At 39.6% G+C, this 26,418-nt stretch overlaps 1 protein-coding gene across 1 annotated transcript in view; it reads right to left on the reverse strand.

The window, feature by feature from the left end:
* Window positions 1-25,707, reverse strand: part of CFAP69 (cilia and flagella associated protein 69) — a 45,807-nt gene extending 20,100 nt beyond the window's left edge. Inside the window, exons 1-13 of the mRNA XM_063452499.1 lie at window positions 25,461-25,707; window positions 23,244-23,306; window positions 20,895-20,960; window positions 20,590-20,699; window positions 16,116-16,192; window positions 14,422-14,520; window positions 12,836-12,988; window positions 8,358-8,532; window positions 7,978-8,101; window positions 6,289-6,337; window positions 5,152-5,273; window positions 3,757-3,973; window positions 644-808 (exon numbers count right to left, since the gene is read on the reverse strand). Coding sequence (XP_063308569.1) covers window positions 644-808; window positions 3,757-3,973; window positions 5,152-5,273; window positions 6,289-6,337; window positions 7,978-8,101; window positions 8,358-8,532; window positions 12,836-12,988; window positions 14,422-14,520; window positions 16,116-16,192; window positions 20,590-20,699; window positions 20,895-20,960; window positions 23,244-23,306; window positions 25,461-25,613 — 1,573 coding nt within the window. The 5' untranslated portion in view covers window positions 25,614-25,707. The remainder of the gene's footprint in view (window positions 1-643; window positions 809-3,756; window positions 3,974-5,151; window positions 5,274-6,288; window positions 6,338-7,977; window positions 8,102-8,357; window positions 8,533-12,835; window positions 12,989-14,421; window positions 14,521-16,115; window positions 16,193-20,589; window positions 20,700-20,894; window positions 20,961-23,243; window positions 23,307-25,460) is intronic.
* Between the last annotated feature and the right edge of the window lie 711 nt (window positions 25,708-26,418).

Raw genomic sequence — 26,418 nt, forward strand, 5'->3', positions numbered from 1 at the left:
AAAAATAAAAAGAAAATAAAAACAAATTGCATACTTTAAGGAAATCACACAAACAGTAAGAAATTTACTAAGTTAAGTAGCTAAACATTGGGAACCATCTACACTTTTTGAAGTTGTACAATGGGTGTATAGCAAGTATAGTCCTAATGCATTTCAAATGTTTGGTTACCTTTGAGTTATTTGCCCTCGGTGGTTACTTACCCTGAGATGTGGGAAATATTACCTATAATCCTTAGGGGGGTAATAAAGTGTGAGCACAGAGTGAGCCAAGAATGCAGATTTCCAGCTGCACAAACTACTATACTAATACGTCACTACTGCTCACGCAGCTCTGGGATTTATCCTAGCTGATATAAGGGGAGATTGCCTGTTCCAGGTTAGTGACAAGTTCCTTACAAGTTTACCAGCATCGTGCTGTCAATGGAAAGCCAGTGATATCATCAAACTGTATTATGCAAGGAACTGCATGTTCTTAATAATTTTTTTACAACTATTTTTGCTATGGTTGTGCCTGCGCGGCTCCGCCAATGTAGTGCATAAGGTAGATACATATCTCAAACTAATAAAAAAAAATTCCCTTTAAACAATACTTCGAACAACATATTATAGGATATGCTAAAAAAAAAAATATGTTTTGATTTACCCAAGAGTTGGCTAATTGCTCCCTGATCACAAAGGTCTTGATTCACAGTCTCATCCCCCTGGGCCACAACAGACCTTAGCAGCCTTAAGCTGTAGCGCATGTGGGCGTGCTTGTTTCCACGGCCACCAACACCATGGAAACAGTTGCCCTGGCCAGAGAAAGCATCTGAAAGAAATAATAGTAATATTATGAAATGCAGTTAGCTGAAACCCTCACACATGCCACATCCACAGTAACACAGTGTTTGTCTGGAATTTAATGTGTTTAGGGGTGCAGTGTGTGTGTGAGGGGTTCTGTAGTATATATACATATATGTTTGGAAGTATTGTGTGTGTGTGAGTGGTGCAGCATGTTTGGGGCTGCTGTGTATGTGAGGGGTGTAGTGTGCATTTGTGAGGAGTATAGTGTGTGTGTGTGTGAGGGTGCTGTGTGTGTGCGGGGGGTGCAGTATGTGTGGTGTGCAATGTGTGTGTGTGGGTGCTGTGTGTGTGGTGTGCAATGTGTGTGTGTGAGGTGTGCAGTGTGTGGGTGCTGTGTGTGTTAGGATGCTGTGTGAGGGTGATGTGTGTGTGTGTTAGGGTGCTGTGCATGTGCGTTAGGGTGCTGTGTGAGGGTTCTCTGTGTGTGAGTGAGGGTGCTGTGTCTTAGGGTGCTGTGTGTTAGGGTGATGTGTGTTAGGGTGCTGAGTGTGTTAGGGTGATGTGTGAGTGAGGGTGCTGTGTGAGTGAGGGTGCTGAATGTGTTAGGGTGATGTGTGAGTGAGGGTGATGTGTGAGTGAGGGTGCTGTATGTGTTAGGGTGCTGTGTGAGTGAGGGTGCTGTGTGCTAGGGTGCTGTGTGTGAGTGAGGGTGCTGTGTGAGTGAGGGTGCTGTGTGAGTGAGGGTGCTGTGTGAGTTAGGGTGCTGTGTGAGTTAGGGTGATGTGTGAGCGAGGGTGCTGTGTGAGCGAGGGTGCTGTGTGTTAGGGTGCTGTGTGTTAGGGTGCTGTGTGTTAGGGTGCTGTGTGTTAGGGTGCTGTGTGTTAGGGTGCTGTGTGTTAGGGTGCTGTGTGTTTGTGTTAGGGGGATGTGTGTGTGTGAGGGTGCTGTGTGTGTGCGGGGGGTGCAGTATGTGTGGTGTGCAATGTGTGTGTGTGGGTGCTGTGTGTGTGGTGTGCAATGTGTGTGTGTGAGGTGTGCAGTGTGTGGGTGCTGTGTGTGTTAGGATGCTGTGTGAGGGTGATGTGTGTGTGTGTTAGGGTGCTGTGCATGTGCGTTAGGGTGCTGTGTGAGGGTTCTCTGTGTGTGAGTGAGGGTGCTGTGTCTTAGGGTGCTGTGTGTTAGGGTGATGTGTGTTAGGGTGCTGAGTGTGTTAGGGTGATGTGTGAGTGAGGGTGCTGTGTGAGTGAGGGTGCTGAATGTGTTAGGGTGATGTGTGAGTGAGGGTGATGTGTGAGTGAGGGTGCTGTATGTGTTAGGGTGCTGTGTGAGTGAGGGTGCTGTGTGAGTGAGGGTGCTGTGTGAGTGAGGGTGCTGTGTGTGAGTGAGGGTGCTGTGTGAGTGAGGGTGCTGTGTGAGTTAGGGTGCTGTGTGAGTTAGGGTGCTGTGTGAGTTAGGGTGATGTGTGAGCGAGGGTGCTGTGTGTTAGGGTGCTGTGTGTTAGGGTGCTGTGTGTTAGGGTGCTGTGTGTTAGGGTGCTGTGTGTTTGTGTTAGGGGGATGTGTGTGTGTGTGTGTGTGTTAGGATGCTGTGTGACGGTGATGTGTGTGTGTGTTAGGGTGCTGTGTTAGGGTGCTGTGTGTGTTTGTAAGGATTGTGTGTTGGGGGAGGCAGGTAAATGCCAATATTGATGTATGTATTTTTATAATAATAATAATAATAATATAAAAAAAAAAACCAGACATTATACCCCCCCCTCCCTTCTTACCTGTAGCCTGGAAGGAGGGGGTCGTGCTGCTGACATCCTCGTGGTAAATTAACTCTAGCCTGTGGGGCTAGAGTTCACTCTCGCAAGACCCGATCTTGCGAGAGAAACCCGGCGGAGCTGCAAGTTAGAGCTCCTCCAGGTTCCTCTCCTGGCTGTCTGTCTCCCTCCCTCTCTCCCCTGCCGGCGGCCGCGTTTGACTGCATGTGGGCCGGTGAGGGAGATCTTTGATCTCCCCACCGGCCCTTCATGGAACACAGCGGGGCTGACACTCGGATAGCGCCGGCTCTGCATGGACCGGCTGGATCTTTGAATAAATTTGGACTGCACTAGTAACTATAACTATATCTAAGCTACGCTTTGTGGATGAATACTTTGGAATACTTGGAAGGAGTTGGATACTGATGGCTAACCTTTGCTACTTGATCTTTTATGGACTGTCTAACATGCCATTCAGCAAGCCACATGACATGGCAGATATAACCTACAATAGTTTCAAAGATTAACATTTCTGCCATGAGAAATAGCATAGAGTACAGCTCGATGGTCACTGAGTGATGTGATTATGTTATTGGCTGCCCCTTTCTAACCTGCTATTGGTAATCCTAATATGTTTGTCACTGAACTGTAGACTTTCATTGGCTGCCTCATAAGAGCAGTAAATCGGAGCAATCCGCACCCATCAGCCAATCATCATCATCATCATCAGGAAGTGTAGCATCAGCTACACCAGTCACAATGATTTAAAGAAGAGCTGTCACTTCCCATGATTTGTAATCATAATGATATTATGTTATTATATTATTATTATTATATTTATGTATCCTTATATCTAACAAATATGTATTGGAGAGGTTTAAATGCCAAAATCCATACCTCTTTATCTTGCAACCGGGCGCCTCTACCTTAACTCCCTGTCAGTGATTATTATAAAAAAATAAGAGTGATTGCCAATGTTTTATTCAACATTAACCTGCAGCACTGAAAGGCTAGTTTCAAAATTGAAGGGAACTTTTTTTACTGCAGTACTTTTTTTGTCAAGTAATTTATTCAACAGAAAAAGAATGACCACAATGAATAGTTTCCCCCACTCCTTATTTAAAAAATAAATGTATTATAGTTACTTCAGACATATACTATACTAATAAAAGTAAAGAGTAACTGCTTTAACATGAAAATATGTTACAGAATAATCATAAAGGTGACATCACCTTGGCTGACACACCAATCAAGGAACAGAAGGATGCGTGTGTTTCCTTGACAGGTCATGTAGTCTTCCAGCAGTAAGGGACCTACTGTTGTCAAGGTTGCGATGGCATGGAGCTGCAGGTCTTCAAAGCGGGCTGCAGGCCAGTCATATTTTCCAGGCTTTTCATTTGCTTTTACATAGTTAAAAAGGGCTAAGACCACCTTCCCATCACTGAGCAGCTTCAAGAAGATAAAACAAGGACAAGAAATACATTTCACAATGCTATTTAACAAATCACATGGCATCCTGGAGACTAGCAATGCGTGCTCTTAAAGTGTGATTGTAGACAAATATCTAATGAATGAAAAATGTGATTGTCTGGTGTGATTTCTTTAACAACAAAAAAAAAGAATCTTCATAATATGTTTGTAAATCATCAGAGTGCATGTATATAAATACATAAGAGCAAAGCAAGACACTTGGTCACTTTAATATATTTATTCTCTCTAGCAGACAAAAAAAAAATGTGCACAAATGTGACATTTATCAATGAAATATGTAGGGAGTTCTAATCTAGTGCACAGCTTCAAGTATCCCTATTTAGGAAGGATGGCCCCTATTTAGGCCCAAATCCCTCTGTTCCTCTTTTCTGTCCTAATGATCCTCTTCTCTAAAAGCTCCATATTGTTAATGTTTATAAGCAAATATCAGAGCTCCACAGCAATAAAATTCACGGTAATGTGGCTTTCAACTACAATAAAGCTTAGAAAACACTATTTATAAATAAAATACATCATTCTTGTTCTAAATTAAATTTTATTTTAACCCCTTAAGGACCAAACGTCTGGAATAAAAGGGAATCATGACATGTCACACACGTCATGTGTCCTTAAGGGGTTAAAAAAATATTAGAAAGTCACCTACAATTTCTCAGAACAGCCATGCCTCTAGCTACGCCCTTATCTAAGATTAAAGTGTCCATATTTGTTTGTTTGAAATGGTGGCGTGGCATGGAGCTGCAAGTCTTCAAAGCAGGCTGCAAGCCAATCATGTTTCCCAGGCTTTTCATTTGCGTGATGGGTAACTTCCAGCTATAGAAGACTGTTAGCTCTGTCAAAGCATAGACACTGGAAACTGTTTTTTAAAGTCTTTCTTAAAACTTGCAATCAATTTGATTAAACTGTAGCATTATTCCCTGTGCTCGTCCTTCACCCCTTTCAATTCTGTAGTACACAAAGTCATAGGTCAATATGGACTCTGTCTAAAAGACAGCAGGCTGTTTTGTTTTACCATGTCACACATTGTTGGTAGAACTTGGCAATAAACAGTAACAGGTCAAACAAGTCAAACACTGTATTGTTATAGCTTGTTGCACATTGCTGGTAGAATTTGACAATAAGTAGTAACAGCATTATACCTGAATTGCTGAAAATTCTTTGGCTAAGACCACAAGCATATTGAACAGCAATTTCTTCATTTCAAAATCTTCATGGTTGTGTAAAAGTTTTAGATTTTTAACCAAAGGATTGTGACTTTTCACTGAAAACACATAATAAACACACATACAGCTATTACTTTAAATATGTATTTTTTATTGAGGAAAGCAGAACGTTATAACAAAAACATTGAGAAATATCAAGCAGTTCCAGGTGGAATGTTACAGAAAATACATTTAAGGGCATGAGTATGTGGCAAATTAAGGAAATGTTTTGCATATTTCTAAATATGCCACAAGTTTACTTTTTAAATTCCTTTTACCTTAGGAAAGGAAGTGTAAGAGCCGGCTAGACAAATAATCAATATGCTTTGCAGAGAATATTAAGCTAAAATAGGTCTGAATAGTCAATGCTGAGGTGAATTGCCTGGGTTAGGGGTTTGATGAGGGGGAATTCGAACACAGAGGGGATCCTAGAAGTGGGAGAACTAAGCATACTATGTTGTCAAATATGACAATCCCTATAAAGGGCACTAAGGTGCATCTCCAACATGTTCTAAGTGATCCCCACTCTGTTATTCAAATCTTGAAGTGTATGAATGAAGGAACATTTCCAAAAAATGAGGATTAGAGATTTGCCTCATTTAAGAAATTAGGTGTCAAAGACCTTTTGTCCACCCTCTGTCAGGTGCTGACACCTATTATGGAACAGCACAGTAGCTATGGGTGTAATGGCTTGTTGCTGAAGGGTTCTGTTAATTTCTGATAGAACAGTTGGGTATGACCACCAAACGTGGCATATTTACCCACTGAAGATAGACAGTTCTGACAGAGGGTGGACACATGGAGTGCAGTATCAGTGGAGTTCATTACCACCTAGAGCTGCTGAGAGGAGACCATCTCACCAGTGGAAAAAAAGATGGGTAATTTCTACTTTAGACATTTTGATGTGGGATCGTAAATCTAAACCAACACCTGAACACTCCAGTGTTCTAAATACATGTTATTACTTCTAATAATCGGGTGTTTCTTTAACGAAGACATGGCTATTTGTTAATCATCCACTGTCCTGATTTAGGAGTTTCCATGTTATACGTGTAAAAACCATTCCAGACTCACCTTCTGAAAATGTAGCAAACAAGATAAGTTGCTTGGCAAATCCACTTTCCTGAAACACACACACAAAAGAAAAGACAATGAAATATTCAGATCAAAAACAAAATTAATTTAAAATAAGACAAACTGAAGATTGTTTGTTCTGTTTTCTGCTGCTGAGTATTCATTAATATGTGTTTGTCATTAACAGTAGCTTTTGTCAGTATACTGTTTTTACACACTGCATCAGAGCAAAGGTTAGAGTAACATTCCACTTTAAAGTCTGATGTCCAATTTGTTTCACAGCTAATAATGCATATGATGGATGGATGAATGGACAGAAGAACCATACAGACAGACGGAATCAGCAGTCAAAGGATTATATATTTCTTAAATGATGATACAGGACTTTGCTATGCAAATAAACGTATAAGGCCAGTTTAATGTCAGAGACAGAGCTATTATAACTCTTTATATTCATAAACTCACACAGAAGATTGTACAACTATGATACTGTACAAAAAAAAAAAAATTCCTCCTTTTTAGAAAAATAAATAAATATTAAAGTACAGAAGTAATTAAAAATGACATTGTGGCACTTCATAGACAATAACATTTCCCCAATGCATTGTATTAACCAAAACGGCTTATTCCTTTAAAGGACCACTCTAGGCACCCAGACGACTTCAGCTTAATGAAGTGGTCTGGGTGCCAGGTACCTCTAGGATTAACCCTTTTTTTTATAAACATAGCAGTTTCAGAGAAACTGCTATGTTTATAATGAGGGTTAATCCAGCCTCCAAATCCTCTAGTGGCTGTCTCACTGACAGCCGCTAGAGGCGCTTGCGTGATTCTCACTGTGAAAATCACAGTGAGAGCACGCAAGCGTCCATAGGAAAGCATTGTAAATGCTTTCCTATGCGACCGGCTGAATGCGAGCGCGGCTCCTGCCGCGCATGCGCATTCAGCCGATGACGTCGCGATCAAGATGGAGAGGAGGAGGAAAGCTCCCCGCCCGGCGCTGGAAAAAGAGGTAAGTTTAACCCCTTCCTCTCTCCAGAGCCCGGCGGGAGGGGGTCCCTGAGGGTGGGGGCACCCTCAGGGTACTCTAGTGCCAGGAAAACGAGTATGTTTTCCTGGCACTAGAGTGGTCCTTTAAATTGAAACTATTGCTTCCCCAGATTTTCTTTTTCTGATTCCCTATATTTAGCAAAACTCTTTCTGCTAGGTCTACAAAATAAATGTAGACATCTCCTTCTCAGTTTCCTGTCAATCACGTTTATAATTGTTGTTTTCTTTTATTTCTGTCATTTAACTTTGTTAGAGGAAGAGGGGAAATCGAAGCAATGTTTCTTTTCTCCTCATTTACCCTGTGTAGCTATACCTAGACTGAACCAGAGTGCGACGCTATTGCAAAATCTTTAATGTGCATTTTAAATTAAGCAAAGAATCACATGAATAACGGCTATTAACACAAGTTATAGGGAGATTTAAATGTTTTATTCAATGGTGTAAATTGTAGAGAATTGGCATTTTCGTTTTAAGGATGCAGGAGTAAACCACAGTGCAGACCAGGGAGAAAATCTATACAGGTATACAAATTGTATAATTAACCCAAATGAGACATTGTTTTGCACAAATCTGTGAATGAAAAATCCACATTAAGGTTATTTAAGCATGCACCATATATATATATATATTAATTATACTTACAATCATTGGCGTCACATTGTTTTCTGCAATCAATGTAGCAATTACTAGTAGATCATTTCTAAGTTGGCGGTCATAATGTCTGTTACCGTTCGTCAGAAGTCGCACAAACGAATCTTTTAATGGACTGAAAAAATAACATGTTAGGAGGAGACTACTATCAACAATTTAAGTAGGTTTTTTATTTTTTATTTAACACTGCAAAGCTGTCAAAAAAAAGTATACAGAATTATATACATATAAGTATAAGGACACTGACTACTATTATTTAGCAATGCATTGCTTTAGTTGAGACAGTTCCACTTCAATGGCCTGTCAATGCAATTTAAAGCTGGAGTGCTAATAGTGTCCCTTTAAGATCGATTTAGGTAGTTAGCACTTACTAGATGCACTCTATGGTGCTAAGCTGACTAATGAGCTCTTCCTTGGGTCCATTTTCCAACAGGTTCCACAAAATTTCAGAAGAACGGAAAAGAAGCTGTCCAGACGGATCTGGGTCATTTAGTCGGGAGCAAATTCTGCTGCCAGCTTGGGCTTTTGTCATAAGCTTACAATTCTCTGGAGTTTAAGAAAAAAAAGTAGAAGAAAATATATATTTATTTTCAATATTTCTCCTATTTGTAGGTTATTAGAAAGATATTACAAAATGGTATATATGATAAACCATTTTGTAGATTAGAATATATATATATATATATAATATATACATTATGTTATTATATTACTATTACGTTTATGTATCCTTATATCTAACAGATATGTATTTGAGTGGTTTAAATGCCGAAATCCATACCTCTTTATCTTGCAACCAGGCGCCTCCACCTTAGCTCCCTGTCAGTCATTATTATAAAAAAAAATTATGATCATCATATGTTATGAGTGATTGCCAATGTTTTATTCGACATTAGAAGTAATGATCCCCCTGTGAAATGATCAATGAAGTGTGGAGAACAATGACTGATGTCTTCACTAATAGCAGGTCAGAGTACAGTCCATTAAAGAATGATATCATGCAGAGACTCTAGTGTCAAGAAAATGGACGCGTTGAGGAGAAACCTGCAGCACTGAAAGGCTAGTTTGAAAATTGAAGGGAACTTTTTTTTACTGCAGTACTTTTTTTTGTCAAGTAATTTATTCAACATATATATATATATTCCAAAAACGTGCACTTCTGGTTATAACCAAAAAAAGCCCGGTGCAGGTTTGTACAAATCGTACAAAAAAAACAAGGAAAAAACAGCACTCCAAGGACTTAGCATTACAAAATATAAAACTCCAATCCAATAAGATGTCGACGTTTCAGCTCCCAACTTAGAGCTTTCATCAGGACAACAGAAAAAAAAAAAAAAAAATTCTCTCAGTTGGAAGCTGAAACATCGAAATTCTATTGGATCATGTAAATAAAAGCTAAGTTTTATATTTTGTAATACTACATCCCTGGAGTGCGGTTTTTCCTTGTTTTATCTGTATATGATGTGAGATAGATAGATAGATAGATATTTCATTCCATCATATATTTTTCTAGTCAGCAAGGAACTTTAGCTTGCTGAAAAGCTTTATGTGTGAAGAGTGTGTCCTCTTTTTTTACTTTACAGAAAGCGCCGATTTCAATAGAAATTGGTACTTTTATAAATTAACCCTGTTATACCTCCTGGCTGCCAGTCAAACAACCAGTACTATTTTTCTGGGTTTGTTTAGCTCAGTGGAGATAAACTCAAGAGGCAGCAATTGCCCAGAGCACCGGCCTTGCAAAGATTTCTCACTGATCTCCACTGGGATTTCTGTGATTGGCTAGCTGAAGAAAGTATGGGCTGGGAAGAAGGGAAGGGCTTACAAAGATAGTTGATAAGAGATCTGCAGCTTTTTCAAGTTGCTTATAAATATACCCTCAATGAAAAAAAAAAAAAAATTAACTGCAAGTATGTTCTCATTGGGGTTATATGTACAAAACAGTGATTTTTACTTTATATTTGGGCAGTGGAGTGTCCCTTTAAGGGATGTGAAACAAAAAATATCTGTTTCTTGGGAACAATGCTTATTCCTCAATTGAAACCTCATTGGCATGATCTCTCTTCCCAGTTCAAATTAAACTGCACCATTGCCCTAAAGGAAACACTTACTAAAATTCCCAGTGGAGAGTTAACAGATATTTCCACAGTTGGAAATTCATTGTTTAACTTTGTTATTACCTTTAATCATTTCCCATAATCCACAAACCAGTAATAAGCATTGTTACCCCTCCACAATGAAATTATTTAAATTAAATTAATTAATACAAGAAGAGCACATTTTAGTACATTCTCCCCTAAAATGATGTCCCAAACATAAAGCCTAAAATCAAATAAAAAGTGGGGTGTTTAAACATATAGATACACCCAGTTCATTTTTATGAGTAAACACCACTTGTGTACAGTGGACATTTATACATCTAGCAGACACAACCATTCAAGTAAGAAACTCCACATGCAAGCAACACTTTTATATAAAATAACATATAAATTGTCATTTAGAAGAGGTGATGCGAAAAATTATAGAGAAAAGTAACCATATTCCCTGTTTATGGTTATTTTTGTGAAAACCAATAGTGTTTCTGGGAGCAATAATTTCTGAAAATTATAAAAGAAAAATAATTTCTGAATCTGGGCATAAAGCATGGTACTTGTAGTTTTCAATGCTTGTGAAATTGGCAAGCAAGTTTCATGAAAACACGAAGTCCACGTGCATTGACTATACTTATTTAATTACGGCTATATGGTGGTCACTCACCATCAGAAGATGAAGATGTGAACAGCGACAAAACATTAAACGCAGGGGTGGACCAAGAGGAAACTTCTCAGTATTTTTAGCTGCTAATATCTACCGGATCTTAATATTATGAATGCTTAAAATATTCTTTTCTTGTGACGAGCATGGAAACTAGCTTTTTGGGGGGGAGGGAAAGGATGAATTATCAAACTGAATATTCTTTTTAAATGGATTTAAAATGATAGTAAATAACAATATAGCCCCATCAGTGGCAAAACATACTTCAGTGGTATAACTCTGCTATACAATGTGTTTCTTTGGAAACCATGCAAAACTGTTACCACTTATTACAGTGACAAGTGAATAATCTGTCCACTGAATGGTGAACAGCAAGTGCAGTGATCATAATTTACATTCAAAACTATAATAAACTATCCCTGTGATCAGTGTGAATAATCTACATGCAAAACTGCAAGCATAATAATTAGTTAATTACCGTATTTTTCGCTCCATAAGACGCACCTCACCATAAGACGCACCTAGTTTTTAGAGGAAGAAACCCAGAAAAAAAATATTCTGAACAAACTGTCCCATAGTGTTTCTTACTATGGGACAGTTTGTACAGAATATTTTTTTTCTCCCCTGTCCCATAGTGTCCCCCCCTCCCATAGTCTTCTCCTCTCTCCCATTGTCTTCACTCACCCCCTCCCCATAGACTTCATCCACCCCCTCCCCATAGACTTCATCTCCCCCCTCCCCATAGACTTCATCTCCCCCCTCCCCATAGACTTCATCTCCCCCCCTCCCCATAGTCTTCATCTCCCCCCCCTCCCCATAGACTTCATCTCCCCCCCTCCCCATAGACTTCATCTCCCCCCCCTCCCCATAGACTTCATCTCCCCCCCTCCCCATAGACTTCATCTCCCCCCCTCCCATAGACTTCATCTCCCCCCCTCCCCATAGACTTCATCTCCCCCCCTCCCCATAGACTTCATCTCCCCCCCTCCCCATAGACTTCATCTCCCCCCCCTCCCCATAGACTTCATCTCCCCCCCCTCCCCATAGACTTCATCTCCCCCCCTCCCCATAGACTTCATCTCCCCCCCTCCCCATAGACTTCATCTACCCCCCCCTCCCCATAGACTTCATCTCCCCCCCTCCCCATAGACTTCACCTCCCCCCCCATAGACTTCATCCCCCCCTCCCCATAGACTTCATCCCCCCCTCCCCATAGACTTCACCCCCCCCCTCCCCATAGACTTCATCCCCCCTCCCCATAGACTTCATCCCCCTCCCTCCCCATAGACTTCATCCCCCTCCCTCCCCATAGACTTCATCCCCCTCCCTCCCCATAGACTTCATCCCCCTCCCCATAGACTTCTCCCCCATACTGTCCCCCTCCCCTTGTCCCATAATTACTTACCTGTCTTGTAGCGTTGGCCGGCAGCACAGGGCGCACCGCGGTAGTGGAACTTGAATTTCATGTTCCGGTTTCCGGCGGGACTGAAAGGAAGTGCGCACTCAGCTTGTGCACACTTCCTTTCAGTCCCGCCGGAAACCGGAACATGAAATTCAAGTTCCACTACCGCGGTGCGCCCTGTGCTGCCGGCCAACGCTGCAAGACAGGTAAGTAAAGCTTCATATTCGCTCCATAAGACGCACAGACATTTCCCCTCACTTTTGAGGGGAAAAAAAGTGCGTCTTATGGAGCGAAAAATACGGTAGCTAGCAAAGTGTGATCAGTGAATTTTGTGGTAAATAATCAGCATGCTAAATTCTGAGTATGTAAAATAACTACACAGTTGGAGTACCTAGACAGTTATTATTACTACACACAAGCTGTAATCAATGGGTGTAGTAATTAGCAAGGAAGATGCTCTTAAACCTGATCAATAAGTATAATTTGCTGAATAATCTGCGCTGAAAGCTGATCTGCCATCAGTGCAGAACCTACACTAAAAATTATAATCAATAAGTATTGTGACAAGCATATAATCTGCAGGTCTTATGTTTGTGACAAACCAGAGCAATTTTGCAATATGCACAGGATCCCAGTGTGTCATTAGCCCTCAGTAAACATATAGTATAAACACAGTTAATTCAATATATATCATACCAGAAGTAGAAGACAGAAGCTGCAATACTTTAAGCATGGAAATCTTCTCCTGCAGATGATTCTCAACCAATGTTAGAGACAATACCAGAGTCTCAGCCAAGCCGCCTGCTTCAGCCATCTGGATCTTGAAATGTACATTGGTTGGTTGAAAACCTGTATCCAACAATATTCACACAAGAAAGGAAAATAATGTAATTTTTCAGAATTAACCTGAGAATGACTATCTCTGCCTTACATATTCTGCCGCCCCCAGAGCTCTATTACCTCCAAATATAATGCAAACCTGTACTAGTTTCCAATTCTAGAAACTCTAAATTGTTATTTACAAATTCTTCTACATCCTCATTCCTTCTTACCTGCTGCTATACTATTGCCCTTCTCCACTGAGGCCTTAACCCAACCACCCTTAAATCCAGCCGCTTTCAGACGCTCATTCCCTGTTACACTAGCTCGGTCTCTTATTATCCCCTAATTAGCGGAAAAAAATCATTACTACATTCAGCCACCACTCTCACAACAAACCCCTGAAGATTAATTTCTTCACAAATACATTTCTTGACTCTGTATAGTTCAATCTATTTGCTGAACCCCAATCAATCTTTATCTCACCAGCCCCTCTGTTTGACCTCATTAAATCCTCCCTTTACGTCTTACAATGCATTGTGCAACCACAGCCTAAAACATCTAGCCATCACTACTGCTAACTGCTAATATCAATCTAGTTTCTATCTGATCCTACTGTTTAATAGGTTCATTCATAATAGTATGCGTACTATTTCCCATAACGAATTAAATAAATAAATAAAATTATTAATGCAGAGTAATGAATTCCAAATGTCAGTTTAGGTTCGATGTTAAATGCTCTGATGAAATGAATCAAGACATATAAAGACTTATTAGGGCAGAGATATTGCAAAAGGTCCCAAAAACGGGATGTGATACGCTGGGTAATAAAATATACAAAAGTGTACAGAGGAAATCCCAGGAAAATCATCTTTTTTTTGGGGGGGGGAGGGATGGATGGTTTTAATGTATACCAAGCAGTTTTAAGATGGTGTCATAATAGTATTCATGAGTAGGGGGCTCTGTATTAATCCAAAAATACAAGACATGTTAAGGTTCTCAACCCCAACTACTGAAAAAAGAAAAAAAAAAAAAGAAGAAGAGAAAGACACGATCTAGAGACAGACTGGAAAATATACAATGCACCTAAAAGTGCATGCAAATCCAAACTAAAGTAGTGTTTTAAGGAGAACACAGTGATTTTAGGTCTCATCGTTTGAGTCAGATGATCAGGTTTAGAAGATGTTGCTGAGGCAGGTAAGGAAATTTCTTTATAATAGCTTCGAGAAAATGTTAAGAGGTTATTGCAGGACAGCAAAGGAAACGTGAGAGATTTAGAGAAAATAGTGATGAGTTGCTAGAATAAGAAAATTCAGTAGCCTGCTTATAAAACGTGAAGTTAGAAAAGCAAAATCAGATAGAAAAGGAAGAAATGTAAATATGTAAAACCTAGTAACTGAAAAACATACACACTTCATAAAAGTTACTATATCACATCTAATTTAAAGTAGATTTTTTTTTACCTTCAATCGGTTGTTTAACGGACTCTGGATTATAAAAATTGGCAATGGAATTGCATATCTGTATCCTTACTAGAGAGCTCGGGACCCGCATCAAGCAGCCTACAAAAGAAATAACAATTTAAAAGAGCAAAACCTGGGGTTTGAGAGATAGAGGCCAAAAGCGTGGGATTAGGGGACTAAAGGTAAAAGATTCTATTGGTATGTAGGTGTCTGCAAAATATTCTAAGGTTATAAAACAGTTCAAACAAAAAAGGTTGGAAATCACTATTCTACAGGACACATCTTCCAATGGTACAGTATGTAATCAGTGAGCATTAAAGGGAAACTATAGCTCCCTATAGTGGCCACCTCTCTCACGGCCCCTCCCCCATGGTGCTGAAGGGGTTAAAAACCTCTTCCTTACTTACCTGATTCCAGTGCCGATGTCCCTCCGACTAATTTGCATGCACAATGCTTTCCTATGAGGTTTTGAGTGACGCTGGGTGTCCTCATGCATCGCTTGGCCCAAGAGTCACCTATCAACTAAAAAGTCCCTCTAGGGGCTGTCTGGTAGACAGCCAGTAGAGTTGGAGTTAACCACCTCTAAAACTACAATAATTACAATTGCAGGGTGTAAGGGGCCTGGGTTGAAGTGGTCTGGGTGCCTATATTGTCTCTTTAAGAGGCAGCACCCCGATTACATTCAAAAAGGCTAGGCAGAGTGTGTAGCATTTCTGGTTAATATTCACTGGCTATTTTAAGCCTAAATATGACTTCATTTTGAATTACCAGAATCACAGTTATTTTAAACAGTTACTTTGTGTGTTGCTTTCCACATTAGAATTAAAAACAAACAAAAAAAACCTTGCTTCAAATGGTCTGGTTGCAGATCCCAATGGGAGACATTGGTGTATTAGGCAAAATATCATGATAATAGCTGGTTTCATGAGAATTCACAAAGTATTGCATGCGTTTTAATAGCTTGTATTATTCGATCTAAAATACGGACGACAACAACATTGCTTTTTGATACTGATGAATGAGCGTTAATACATTACAAAATCTGATAATCTCTCAAACCCTGTGGTATTAGTTTTACTTTAACAAAATGGTACTTTAAAAGAAAATGTGGTGCTTGTAGTGTGAAGGAAGCTTATGGCTACGATGTCTATTTTAAACCCTCTCTATGTACTTTTTCAGTTGTACATTATTTTTTCTCTCTGTGCTTCCATGCCTTCTAATAAAGTAGGTATTATACACACAATGATTTTATTTATCTCAAATAGATTATGTTATTTAAGGATAACTAAATGTGTTTTGGATCTCTTATTAACTCAATGTATTTTTTAAGATCAGCAAGAGCACTAGTCTTGCAGAATGACAGCACATATTATACAATATTGTAAAATACAGTACGTACCTACTATAAAATAGTGTAAAATGAAAGAGGCTCTATAAAATATTGTAATAGATATTTTATTTTAGTAAGTTGTACACAAGGTCACACACACCAAACAAAAGCCACATCTTCTCTATCCAGTTAGACACCCCACTGTACCCCCACTCTGTTTCCCCCCAGAGGACCTGTAATAGCAAGCCCACGGACGCTTGGACCAATCAGGAGCCATAAACATTTCACCTATCATTCTGATAATGTACTAAGATGCCAGTTTTTGGAATATGGAGGAAAGCCATTGTCAATATAAGGAACATACCCAACTGAGATATTGATTGCATGACTGCGTTTGCATAATTTAGTTCATCTGATGATTTCTCTTTCAGAAAAGGCAGCCTGTAAAAGTCCCATTTTTAAACAGTGTCACAATAGAAACATTAATTTTAATAACAATTTTATTTTTGTGTTAATGTTATGTGTTAACTTTTATATTTAGGTTTAGAGTTAGGGTTACAGTTAGTCTAATTATCACTTACCATAACAGTGACAGAACCGAAAGACATAACTTGCATTGACAAAAATGTACAGATATATTTTAATTTGAGCAAACATTTTACTGCTCAATGGAATTAAAAGGGTGAGTTTATGATAGGAAACTAAAAAAAACCTTGAACAAGATTTCTCTTGCAGATTTGGCCTGCAACTAACTCAACAAATCTCACTGCACTCATTTTTAAGATGAGATCTTGAATCCTCTAACTGTAGACATTTCTACTGTAATATATTAAAGTGGTACTCTCAATTTTAAAGTAATTTAATTTTCAGCAAAGATTTCCAATTGTCACATGTCTGTATGTATGGTTGTGGTCAAGATGGGGGGAGGATTAATCAGGGAAAGATACTAAAATGCTTCCTCCTTTGTGCTGACACATATTTCTTCTGAAACCTATTAAAGCTCCAAGATTTTTGGTACCTGTGTCGATGGCGTGATAAATATGCACATCGTGTCAAAAAGTTTCCTAGCATTTGAATTGGCTGGATAAAACACACATTGCACCTAAAATTACTGAGTGCCAGAGCTTTATTTCTTTAAATTACATATGTATTCTGCTCCTGCAGACTTTTTCTGACAGCAGCTGTCACGCATATGTGGGATCTTCCATAGATTATTTCCTGATTGCGCAATGCTGCTGTTTGCGCCCATTAGACATTGCAACTGACAGTTGACGGGAAGCTTGAGCGGTAACTTCAACGTTTTACATAGATTTTCAGTTACATCAAAGTAGTCCCTTTTTGTCTTCTGTATATTTATTGATTGTGTTGAAATGTCAAATACATTTCAAACAGTCAAAAATAATGTTTCATAAAGATTATATCTTTATAAAAAAAAAGTTTAAAAGTGACAGAGTCACTTTAATTCATCAACCTGCAAATAGTATAATTTGTCAGCATATTTTGTCACATTGGAGATTGTAACACAATATCACTTAAAGGAACACTCTAGGCAACATAACCACTACAGTAACTTAGTCTAGGAATAATTTGACACAAACTGAATCTCTACAGAGACAGTCCATTCCTCAGCCCCACTGATAATGCAAAATTAACACATAAACATTATCATTGTCAGCTGACGGTGGTGACTGCCTTAGAACACTATGGGAGGGTTAGTGCTCCGCTCAAAGCTCAATGGTTAAAACTGATATTGATATATCCTGCATTGCCAGTGAAGCTGAAATGTGGGTAGGTTCTCAGTACCATGAAGACTCTCTGTTTATAACGATCCAAGCAGTTTTTATATTTTTAACATTTTCATATTATATCAGAGACCAGCACCAGGGGACTAGTTTTTTTATTTAAATTCTTCATTCTTTCTGTAACTATTGCTAACTCTTTTCTGTACTTCAATTATTTATAAAGAGTTTATTTTAATAAATAGTTTTATTGGAAGATTTGTGCATAGGTTACAGCAGATAAAATAACAAGTTTACATTTATATAGTTATAAAATAAATTATATTTACGTTTAAACATTTAATACGTGACAGTGCTGAACGTGTGTGAAAGTATGTTTGCCAAGCTTTAGCTAAAAATGCATTCAGATCTTTATTGTGCAATACATTTTGGATACATAACAGTTAAAGTGGCACTGTCATGCCGTACTTACCTTTCTTTAATCGATTCCTCTTCTCTCCCTCTCTCAGGATCTGTTCTTCATTTCTTCCTGTCTGCTCTAGTTTTCTTTAAAACACAAGACAAAGTAGGGACTATTTCTTTTATGGAGGTTTCCTACACCATGACCAGCTATGACCAGCGGAGGAGCAAAGTGTGCTTCATTTCCGGTGGTCAGAGAAATTTCCCCACAATTCTCACCTTTCCGCGAAGCCTCCTTTCATATTTCTCAAACGTCCTGTCACTTAGACAGAACGCGGGCGAAACTACCGATTTGCATACTAACAGAATGAGAACAGTTTCTCCATTCGTGTTAGGACACAATTCACAATCGGAATTTCATTTGAATGCATTAAACTCCGATCCTATTTGTGCCGCGGTTGCATCTTGCAGCCGCTTAGTAGATAGCTTCCTAATTCCCACGGTATTAGGGAGCTATCTACTAAAAGGCAGAAAGACCTAAATTTGTCTTTCAGCCAAATTTACTGATACTAAGTAAATATTACTTAGTTTTAGTAAATTCTGCCCCTACTCGCTATACAGCAAGTAGGGACATGTCTACTAAACAGTGAGCAGCCTGTGGCTGCTCACTGTAACAAAACAAACAACAAAACAAACCCTAGTATCCCCCCTCCCGAGCCATACGAGTGGGGGCTATTAAACTGAATGGGGGACCTATCGTCATCGCCCCCCCATGAGCAGCAGGTGGGGGGCTCTAAATAACAATAAGGGGGGTACCTATTGTCCTCCCCCATGGTCCCCAACTCTGAGCGGCAGATGGGGGCCCTAAATGTAAATGTGGCGGGGGGAACCTATTCTACTCCCCCCTGGCCCCCACCCCTGAGCGGCGGGTGGGGGCCCTAAATTACAATAAGGGGGGGAGACCTATTGTCCTCTTCCCCGGCCCCAACCCCCGAGCGGCGGGTAGGGGCCTTAAATTAAAATGTTAACCCCCCCCAGGAGACTAGGGGTCCCCAAGCTCCTAGTCACCCTCCCACCCAAAAAAAAATTAATAAGCCCCTACTTACTCCCCTCACTCTAAAAATAGTGAGGGGGTGAACAAGAGAACTAAATACCTGTAAAAAAATAAATAAAACTTACAATTTGATGTCTTCTTTTTCTCAAATCTTATTTTTTCAGTCCCAAAAAGGCCAAATAAAAATCCATAATACCTGTCAAACTTTGAAAATAAAATAAAAAACCTGAGCGCAAAAAACAAACAAACAAAAAAAAAAAAACGGACGCTAAAAAAGTAATCCATCTTCACCCATGAAAGGCACGCTGCAGACTGAGCCGCGGCACGAATAGGATCGGAGTTTCATTCATTCTAAATGATAAGACGTTCGGGAAATGTGAAAGGAGGCTTCACAAGAACACGGAGGAAAGGTGAGAATTGTGGGGAAATTGCTCTGACCACCGGAAATAAAGCACACTTTGCTCTTTCGCTGGTCATAGCTGGTCAGCCGTAGGAAACTCCATAAGACAAAGTAGTCCCTACTTTGCCTTATGTTTTAAAAAAAACTAGAGCAGACAGGGAGAAATTAAGAACAGATACTGACAGAGGGAGAAAAGAGAAATCGATTGGGGAAAGGTAAGTTCGACATGACAGTGCCGCTTTAACCATTGATAGGGAAGAATAACACCATAGAAGGGTTCTGGAGACATAAACCCCCCCCCCCCCCACAAAAATAGCATTATTTGTTCCATAACATGCACTTAAAGGGACACTTCAGATCCCTAAGGCACTAGTTTGCTGAAAAGCTTTAGGCGTGAAGTGCAATATCAAGGTTACACCCACTTGACTATCAAGCAGACAAGCGTTCCTGTTACTTCCTGGTGTGGGTAGCTCAGTGGAGCTAAACTCAGGTAGCAGCAATTGCTCAGATGACCAATGTAGCTCATTAAGCTGCATTGGGAAGCCTGTGATTAGACAGCCACAGAAAGTCTGGGCGTGGCTATAAGGGGAGGGCGTGCAAAGGGAGCAGACAAGAGAACTGCACGTTTTAAAATATGTCTTTAGATTTACCTCCAAAATATACATAATCAAAATGCATTCATGTTTTTATTTCGGGTGTGTCTACTAAACAGTGATTTTTAAAATCTATTTTGCATTTGGGCAGTGGAGTGTCATGTATACTTTAAATTACATGATTTGTTTAGGATCTGGGTTATGGTTAGCATTCGGGCAAGGCTTTGTTTCACTGTTATGGTTTTTAGCATTAACAGTAGCAGTAACAAACAGTACTTATGCATTCAAATATTTAACATGTAGATTATGCACAAGTGTGTATCATGTGAAAATGACATCATCTAGGTCTCAATGGCATTATATTTTCCATAGTACATGCTTCACCATTATGTATTCTCCATTTAACCAACTTTAAACAAATTAAATATTAACAAAGTCAAAATAAAGCAAACAGACAAATTACATTGTTCTACTTTTTTTTATTTAAAACATTGATTGTTTTAGTTTTTCAAGGAAAAATATGTTTTCTCAAAATTGTTGTTTATAATAACAAATTCAAAACATTAACAAAATAATGAATATCCAAAACAGAACCTATTGTCTTTTCTCATTCAAACACTTTTTCCATAATTGTAATATAGAGGTATACTTACCCGAAAAGCTTTATAATTTCACACATAGGGTCTATGAAATCTTTATGGTTTTCAATCCTTTGAGCACAAATATTCAGAATTTTTATTATTTGTGTCAAATCTTTTAAAGGCTGCATTAAAGGTTGCAAGTTAAGAAAATATAAATAATTAGCTGCATACAATGCAATATATTTTGATACAATACCAGGAACACATACACATAAACAAATAGACAGACAGACACATGGATAGATAGATAGATAGATAGATGCGATTTTAAAACTTTCTTATCATTTCGATTTTACATAACATCACAAAAAGGATACGATACCATTGCAATAATGTTTGGATATTTTTTTCAAAACCCGCACATGGCGTTCTGTTAAATCTCGCTGTCAAAACAGAAATTACATGATCAGTTCTAGGTACAGGAGTAAAAAAAACCTGCAAGGTATTATAAAGTTATATAATAAAAAAAACAACATGTATTCTATATGCAGTAGAAAGAACAGACCATGCAAAAACAAATCGTTGACAGATAATTCATAACTCTGAGAAGGTTTGAAATATCACAAATTCATTAGTAACCAACCAAGGACAGCTTGCTGCAAAGAAACAATATGGCATCTTAACCAATTCAGTGTATTGCAGTGTTTATGATGCAAATATTCTGGGGAGAGCTTCTCTGATATTTGACAAATTGATTTTGAGTGGTTTGACAAAAACAAAGGCTCGACCCTCTTTTACCTGCACATAGTATGTATAAATCAGTAAAAATCTGGATGGCAATGATCAATGATAGGCTGGAACATTGGGGGTGACTAAGTCTAGCACTTACAGACTACTAATGCTGTTCAAATCTTTGTAGCAGCAGAGGGGATAGGCTTTGTTTGTTTACTTCACTCTTGTTGTAAACTGTTTAGCAAAAAAGGAGAGTCTGAACTTAAAGTCTCCTTGCACCTTAAACAGAACAACCATCTGTAGTATTTATGATGCTTAGTTTGTCCCTTTAAGAAATGAGAACTGTTATCTCTATTTCTAATCTTGGTAGCCAATTGCTTTCAGATGAATTAAGGGAAAGATATTTTTATCTAAAGTTTTAAAGCTCATTAGTGCATGCGGTGATTCAATTACGCCTGTTGGATGTAAGCAAGTGTTCTTTGGTTACACAAGTCTTGCTCACTCCCCTGGCCTTCAGATAAGAATATACTACAATAAACAAATTCTAGTATTGTGCTTACAATTCCTTACTGGGTGAAGAAAGAAAGACGATTTTCTTTCTTGTTCGTGGACATGCAAATTGGAATAGTACCCTCCCTTTCCAAAAGAATTAAATATTATACAATTTAAAATATCTGCAAATACTTGCCATTCTTTTAAATGCAACAATGTATGCAGGTTGAAAGAATACTGGAGTCGATTCACCACTGTTTTATTTTAATGTATGATATATTATAGATAGATATGTAACGCACATTTTTAAATACATAATAATAACAACAACATACTAACCTATGAATAGACCATAAGATATACACATGTATTCAATACAGTGTGCATTGTTAGGGATTCAAGTGAATATGACATTTCAGGCCATATAGCTAAATTGAAAACATACATTTTTCCCCAATTCATCTATTCTATTCCCTCTGACTTCCCGATAATTCACACTATAGTTTAAAATAAAAAGCCTGACAAGGTAAGTAAAAGTAAGCCTCTGTGTGCTGCACTGGACATATAAAGAGTATAAGAATATTATGGGTTAATAAATATTGCAGCAATTTGAGGGGGATAAGCAACTGGTTAATAGTTTTTGGGGTATTATAGCATATGTGGGAGAATTATAGCATATATGGGGGGCTAAAGAGTCAGATTAAAAGCACAGTAAATCATGGTGAAACACGTATTATGAAAAATCAATGCTTCTGAGGAGCTGTGGAGACATCAGAATAAACCACAAGACTGAATATTGAGTGGTTTATGCATATCTCCAGATGCCAGAGAAGGCATTATTTCCCTAATACATGCTATACCGTTATAAAAGTCTTTTATATTACATATTATCTGGGTTTTTGCTTGGGTTAGCTTCTCAGTGCTGAAATTAGGATTAGGATGTATGGTTAGGGTTGAGGTTAAGGTTGGTACAAGGGTAGAGTTAGGGCTAACAATTATTGTTATCACGAGTGTCAGGATAGAGTAATAGTTAAAGGTTAGTGTAAGAGTTAGGGTAGTATAAGGGTAAAGAATAGAGTTTGTGTTGGGGTAGTATTAGGGTTAGGGGGATCTATTTACCGCTTTGGCAGTACTTATCTATAAGAAGCAATGGATTGGAGGATATCGCAGGTGAAATCAGCTAGGATGTTGGCATCACTAGAGGCGGAGCTGGAAACGAGGGGATGGACTGTGATTACTTCACACTAAGGGGACCTATAGTCCAGAAATAACAATTGTTATTTTCACGACTATAGGTTCCCTTTAACCCCTTAAGGACACATGACATGTGTGACATGTCATGAATCCCTTTTATTCCAGAAGTTTGGTCCTTAAGGGGTTAAGTTTGGCAGTGATAGCTAAATTGCCTAAGCTGGCAATCTATTCACAATAACTCACTGTTTAGTGCACTGTTTGGTTGAATAAAGCCCAAAGAAATACCAAAAAGTATTATGAAAACTTACAGAGAAAGGGTCTTCGAATAATTTGAGCACACGCGCAAGGTCCATAGATTTAAATGGGACTGCCTAAAAAAGTAAAAGGTTATATTGTAAAACAATAAATAGAATACCTGTATTTTTCATATATAAAATCAAACAATAATTCTTAATAAAATGAGTCTTTTTGCAAATGGTGTTATTATATGAAAGAAATCAACTGTATTTTACAGACTTATTTTAATCAACTATATTAGCAGAAGAGTGCAATACTGCATGTCTAACAAACCAGAGGGGGCTGATTTTGCCTGGTGGGACCTAGGTAAGTTGTCAAACCATACTAAATTTTTTGACTATTTACCATGGGAGCGCACCAGGGCACAGATGGCACTATAACCACTACAGGGCTTTTTAGTTTTTTTTTTTTAATTCTGTATATAAGAAACAAATCATGTAGATACAATGACCTCAATGACCTCAATGACCTCAATGACCTACAAAAGCAAAAGAGACCTTTAAGGGTTGTTTAATGAAAATATTTTACCTGAGTAGTTTCCCATTAATTAATACATTTTTGAAAAGGGGAAACAAATTATATATATATATATATATTTATTTATGATTTTGGACCTGTAAGTAATAATTAACAGTAATAATTAACGCCTTTAGCTTGTTCAATTCAGAATTACAGTGAGAAATAATATAATGCAAGTATATATATTATAAACAAAATTACTAAAATAATGATATCACACCCAAATATATTAATAATATGTACATTTACTAAAATAATGATAATAAACACAAATATATTAATATTTACATTTACTGAAATAATTTTATTATATCCAAAGATATTAATATATATAAATAATAATAATTATTATATTTATTAAGTGTGAGAGTATACATTGACCCTGGGATCTCTCCCTCTATTACCACTCGGGCCCATGTCTGACCCTCTATTACCCCTGGGGCCCCTTTCTGTCCCTCTATTACCCCTGGGGCCCCTATATGTCCCTCTATTACCCCAGGGCCCCTTTCTGTCCCTCTATTACCCATGGGGCCTCTATCTGTCCCTCGATTACCCATGGGGCCCCTATCTGTCCCTCTATTACCCATGGGGCCCCTATCTGTCCCTCTATTACCCCTGGGGCCCCTATCTGTCCCTCTATTACCCCTGGGGCCCCTATCTGTCCCTCTATTACCCCTGGGGCCCCTTTCTGTCCCTCTATTACCCCTGGGGCCCCTATCTGTCCCTCTATTACCCCTGGGGCCCCTATCTGTCCCTCTATTACCCATGGGGCCTCTATCTGTCCCTCTATTACCCATGGGGCCTCTATCTGTCCCTCTATTAACCATGGGGCCTCTATCTGTCCCTCTATTACCCATGGGGCCTCTATCTGTCCCTCTATTACCCATGGGGCCCCTATCTGTCCCTCTATTACCCATGGGGCCCCTATCTGTCCCTCTATTACCCCTGGGGCCCCTATCTGTCCCTCTATTACCCCTGGGGCCCCTATCTGTCCCTCTATTACCCCTGGGCCCCTTTCTGTCCCTCTATTACCCCTGGGGCCCCTATCTGTCCCTCTATTACCCCTGGGGCCCCTATCTGTCCCTCTATTACCCATGGGGCCTCTATCTGTCCCTCTATTACCCATGGGGCCTCTATCTGTCCCTCTATTAACCATGGGGCCTCTATCTGTCCCTCTATTAACCATGGGGCCTCTATCTGTCCCTCTATTAACCATGGGGCCTCTATCTGTCCCTCTATTACCCATGGGGCCTCTATCTGTCCCTCTATTACCCATGGGGCCTATCTGTCCCTCTATTACCCATGGGGCCTCTATCTGTCCCTCTATTACCCCTGGGGCCCCTATCTGTCCCTCTATTACCCCATGGCCCCTATATGTCCCTCTATTACCCCAGGGCCCCTATCTCTCCCTCTATTACCCCTGGGGCCCCTATCTCTCCCTCTATTACCCCTGGGGCCCCTTTCTATCCCTCTATTACCCCTGGGCCCCTACCTGTCCCTCTATTACCCCTGGGCCCCTACCTGTCCCTCTATTACCCCTGGGCCCCTACCTGTCCCTCTATTACCCCTGGGCCCCTACCTGTCCCTCTATTACCCCTGGGGCCCCTCTATCTGTCCCTGTATTACCCCTGGGGGCCCTTTCTGTCCCCCTATTACCCGTGGGGCCCCTCTATTACCCCTGGGGCCCCTATCTGTCCCTGTATTATTACCTCCTGGTCCCCGAGCTCGGTGTCCGTCACCACCAGCCTCACCACCGGCCGCGGGGATTCCTTGCTGTTCGGTGCTCTGTTGCGCCCGGTCTGCGCCATGTTTGCTGCCGGTAGTGGTGCCCGCGTCGCTGCCGTCTCCTGTGCCGCCGGCATGTTTTGTCTGGATCCAGGACAGTAAGCCCGCAGTTCGGTATCCCAGGCGAGTCCCCTGGGCTCTGGGTGTCAACACAGGCTGGGTGCCGTTACCATGGAGACGAGTCTCTAACCTGAGGTACGGCGGCTGCCGAGGATCAAACTTAACGTGCGCGTTCTACCAGTCTGAAACACAAGTTACATTTTCATTATTTATTTTCTGCTTTACTTCATACTGGTTTATGCATTTATGAAATTAAGTGGAAGAAAAATTTAAATAAAACATGAAATTAACAATGCACATACACAGGGGAGGTGTTAGTACAACTTATCCAGTCTTTAAGATATTTTACTTTGATAACTCCTTCCTGTGAGAATTTAGCCGAAAATGTAGAAAGTATTTGGATAAGACCATGGGCCCAATGGATGTGGCAGCTTTCACAGAGCAGACAGGTTGGACTGAGAGGGATTCTAATTAAAGCCTAGAAGGAATGCCATGGGGCTCAGTGTGCAAGTGGTCTCAACTGGAGTTTGAGAAAGGCATATTGTGACTCCAAACACCACCTAACATTTGTGACCATAAACTCTTGTAAGGACTTACCTGTCATGCATGGTCCTTTCTGTGTCTCCTAGAATGGGTGGGGGAGACCACCAAAAAGGAATCCCAGTAGTTGAATGTGTTTCTGATTTTTGAAGTCAAATTTTGGACAATATCCGAAGCTTTAATTAAGTTTGGTACACTTTTATATCTCTTCCGCACCATAGCCATTGCTTTACCAAACAAACTGCTGAGGCAAGTCCAGCAACTTGTTAATGTACATATTTG

This window comes from Pelobates fuscus, chromosome 4 (assembly GCF_036172605.1).
Source record: "Pelobates fuscus isolate aPelFus1 chromosome 4, aPelFus1.pri, whole genome shotgun sequence".
In the NCBI taxonomy this organism is placed as follows: domain Eukaryota; kingdom Metazoa; phylum Chordata; class Amphibia; order Anura; family Pelobatidae; genus Pelobates; species Pelobates fuscus.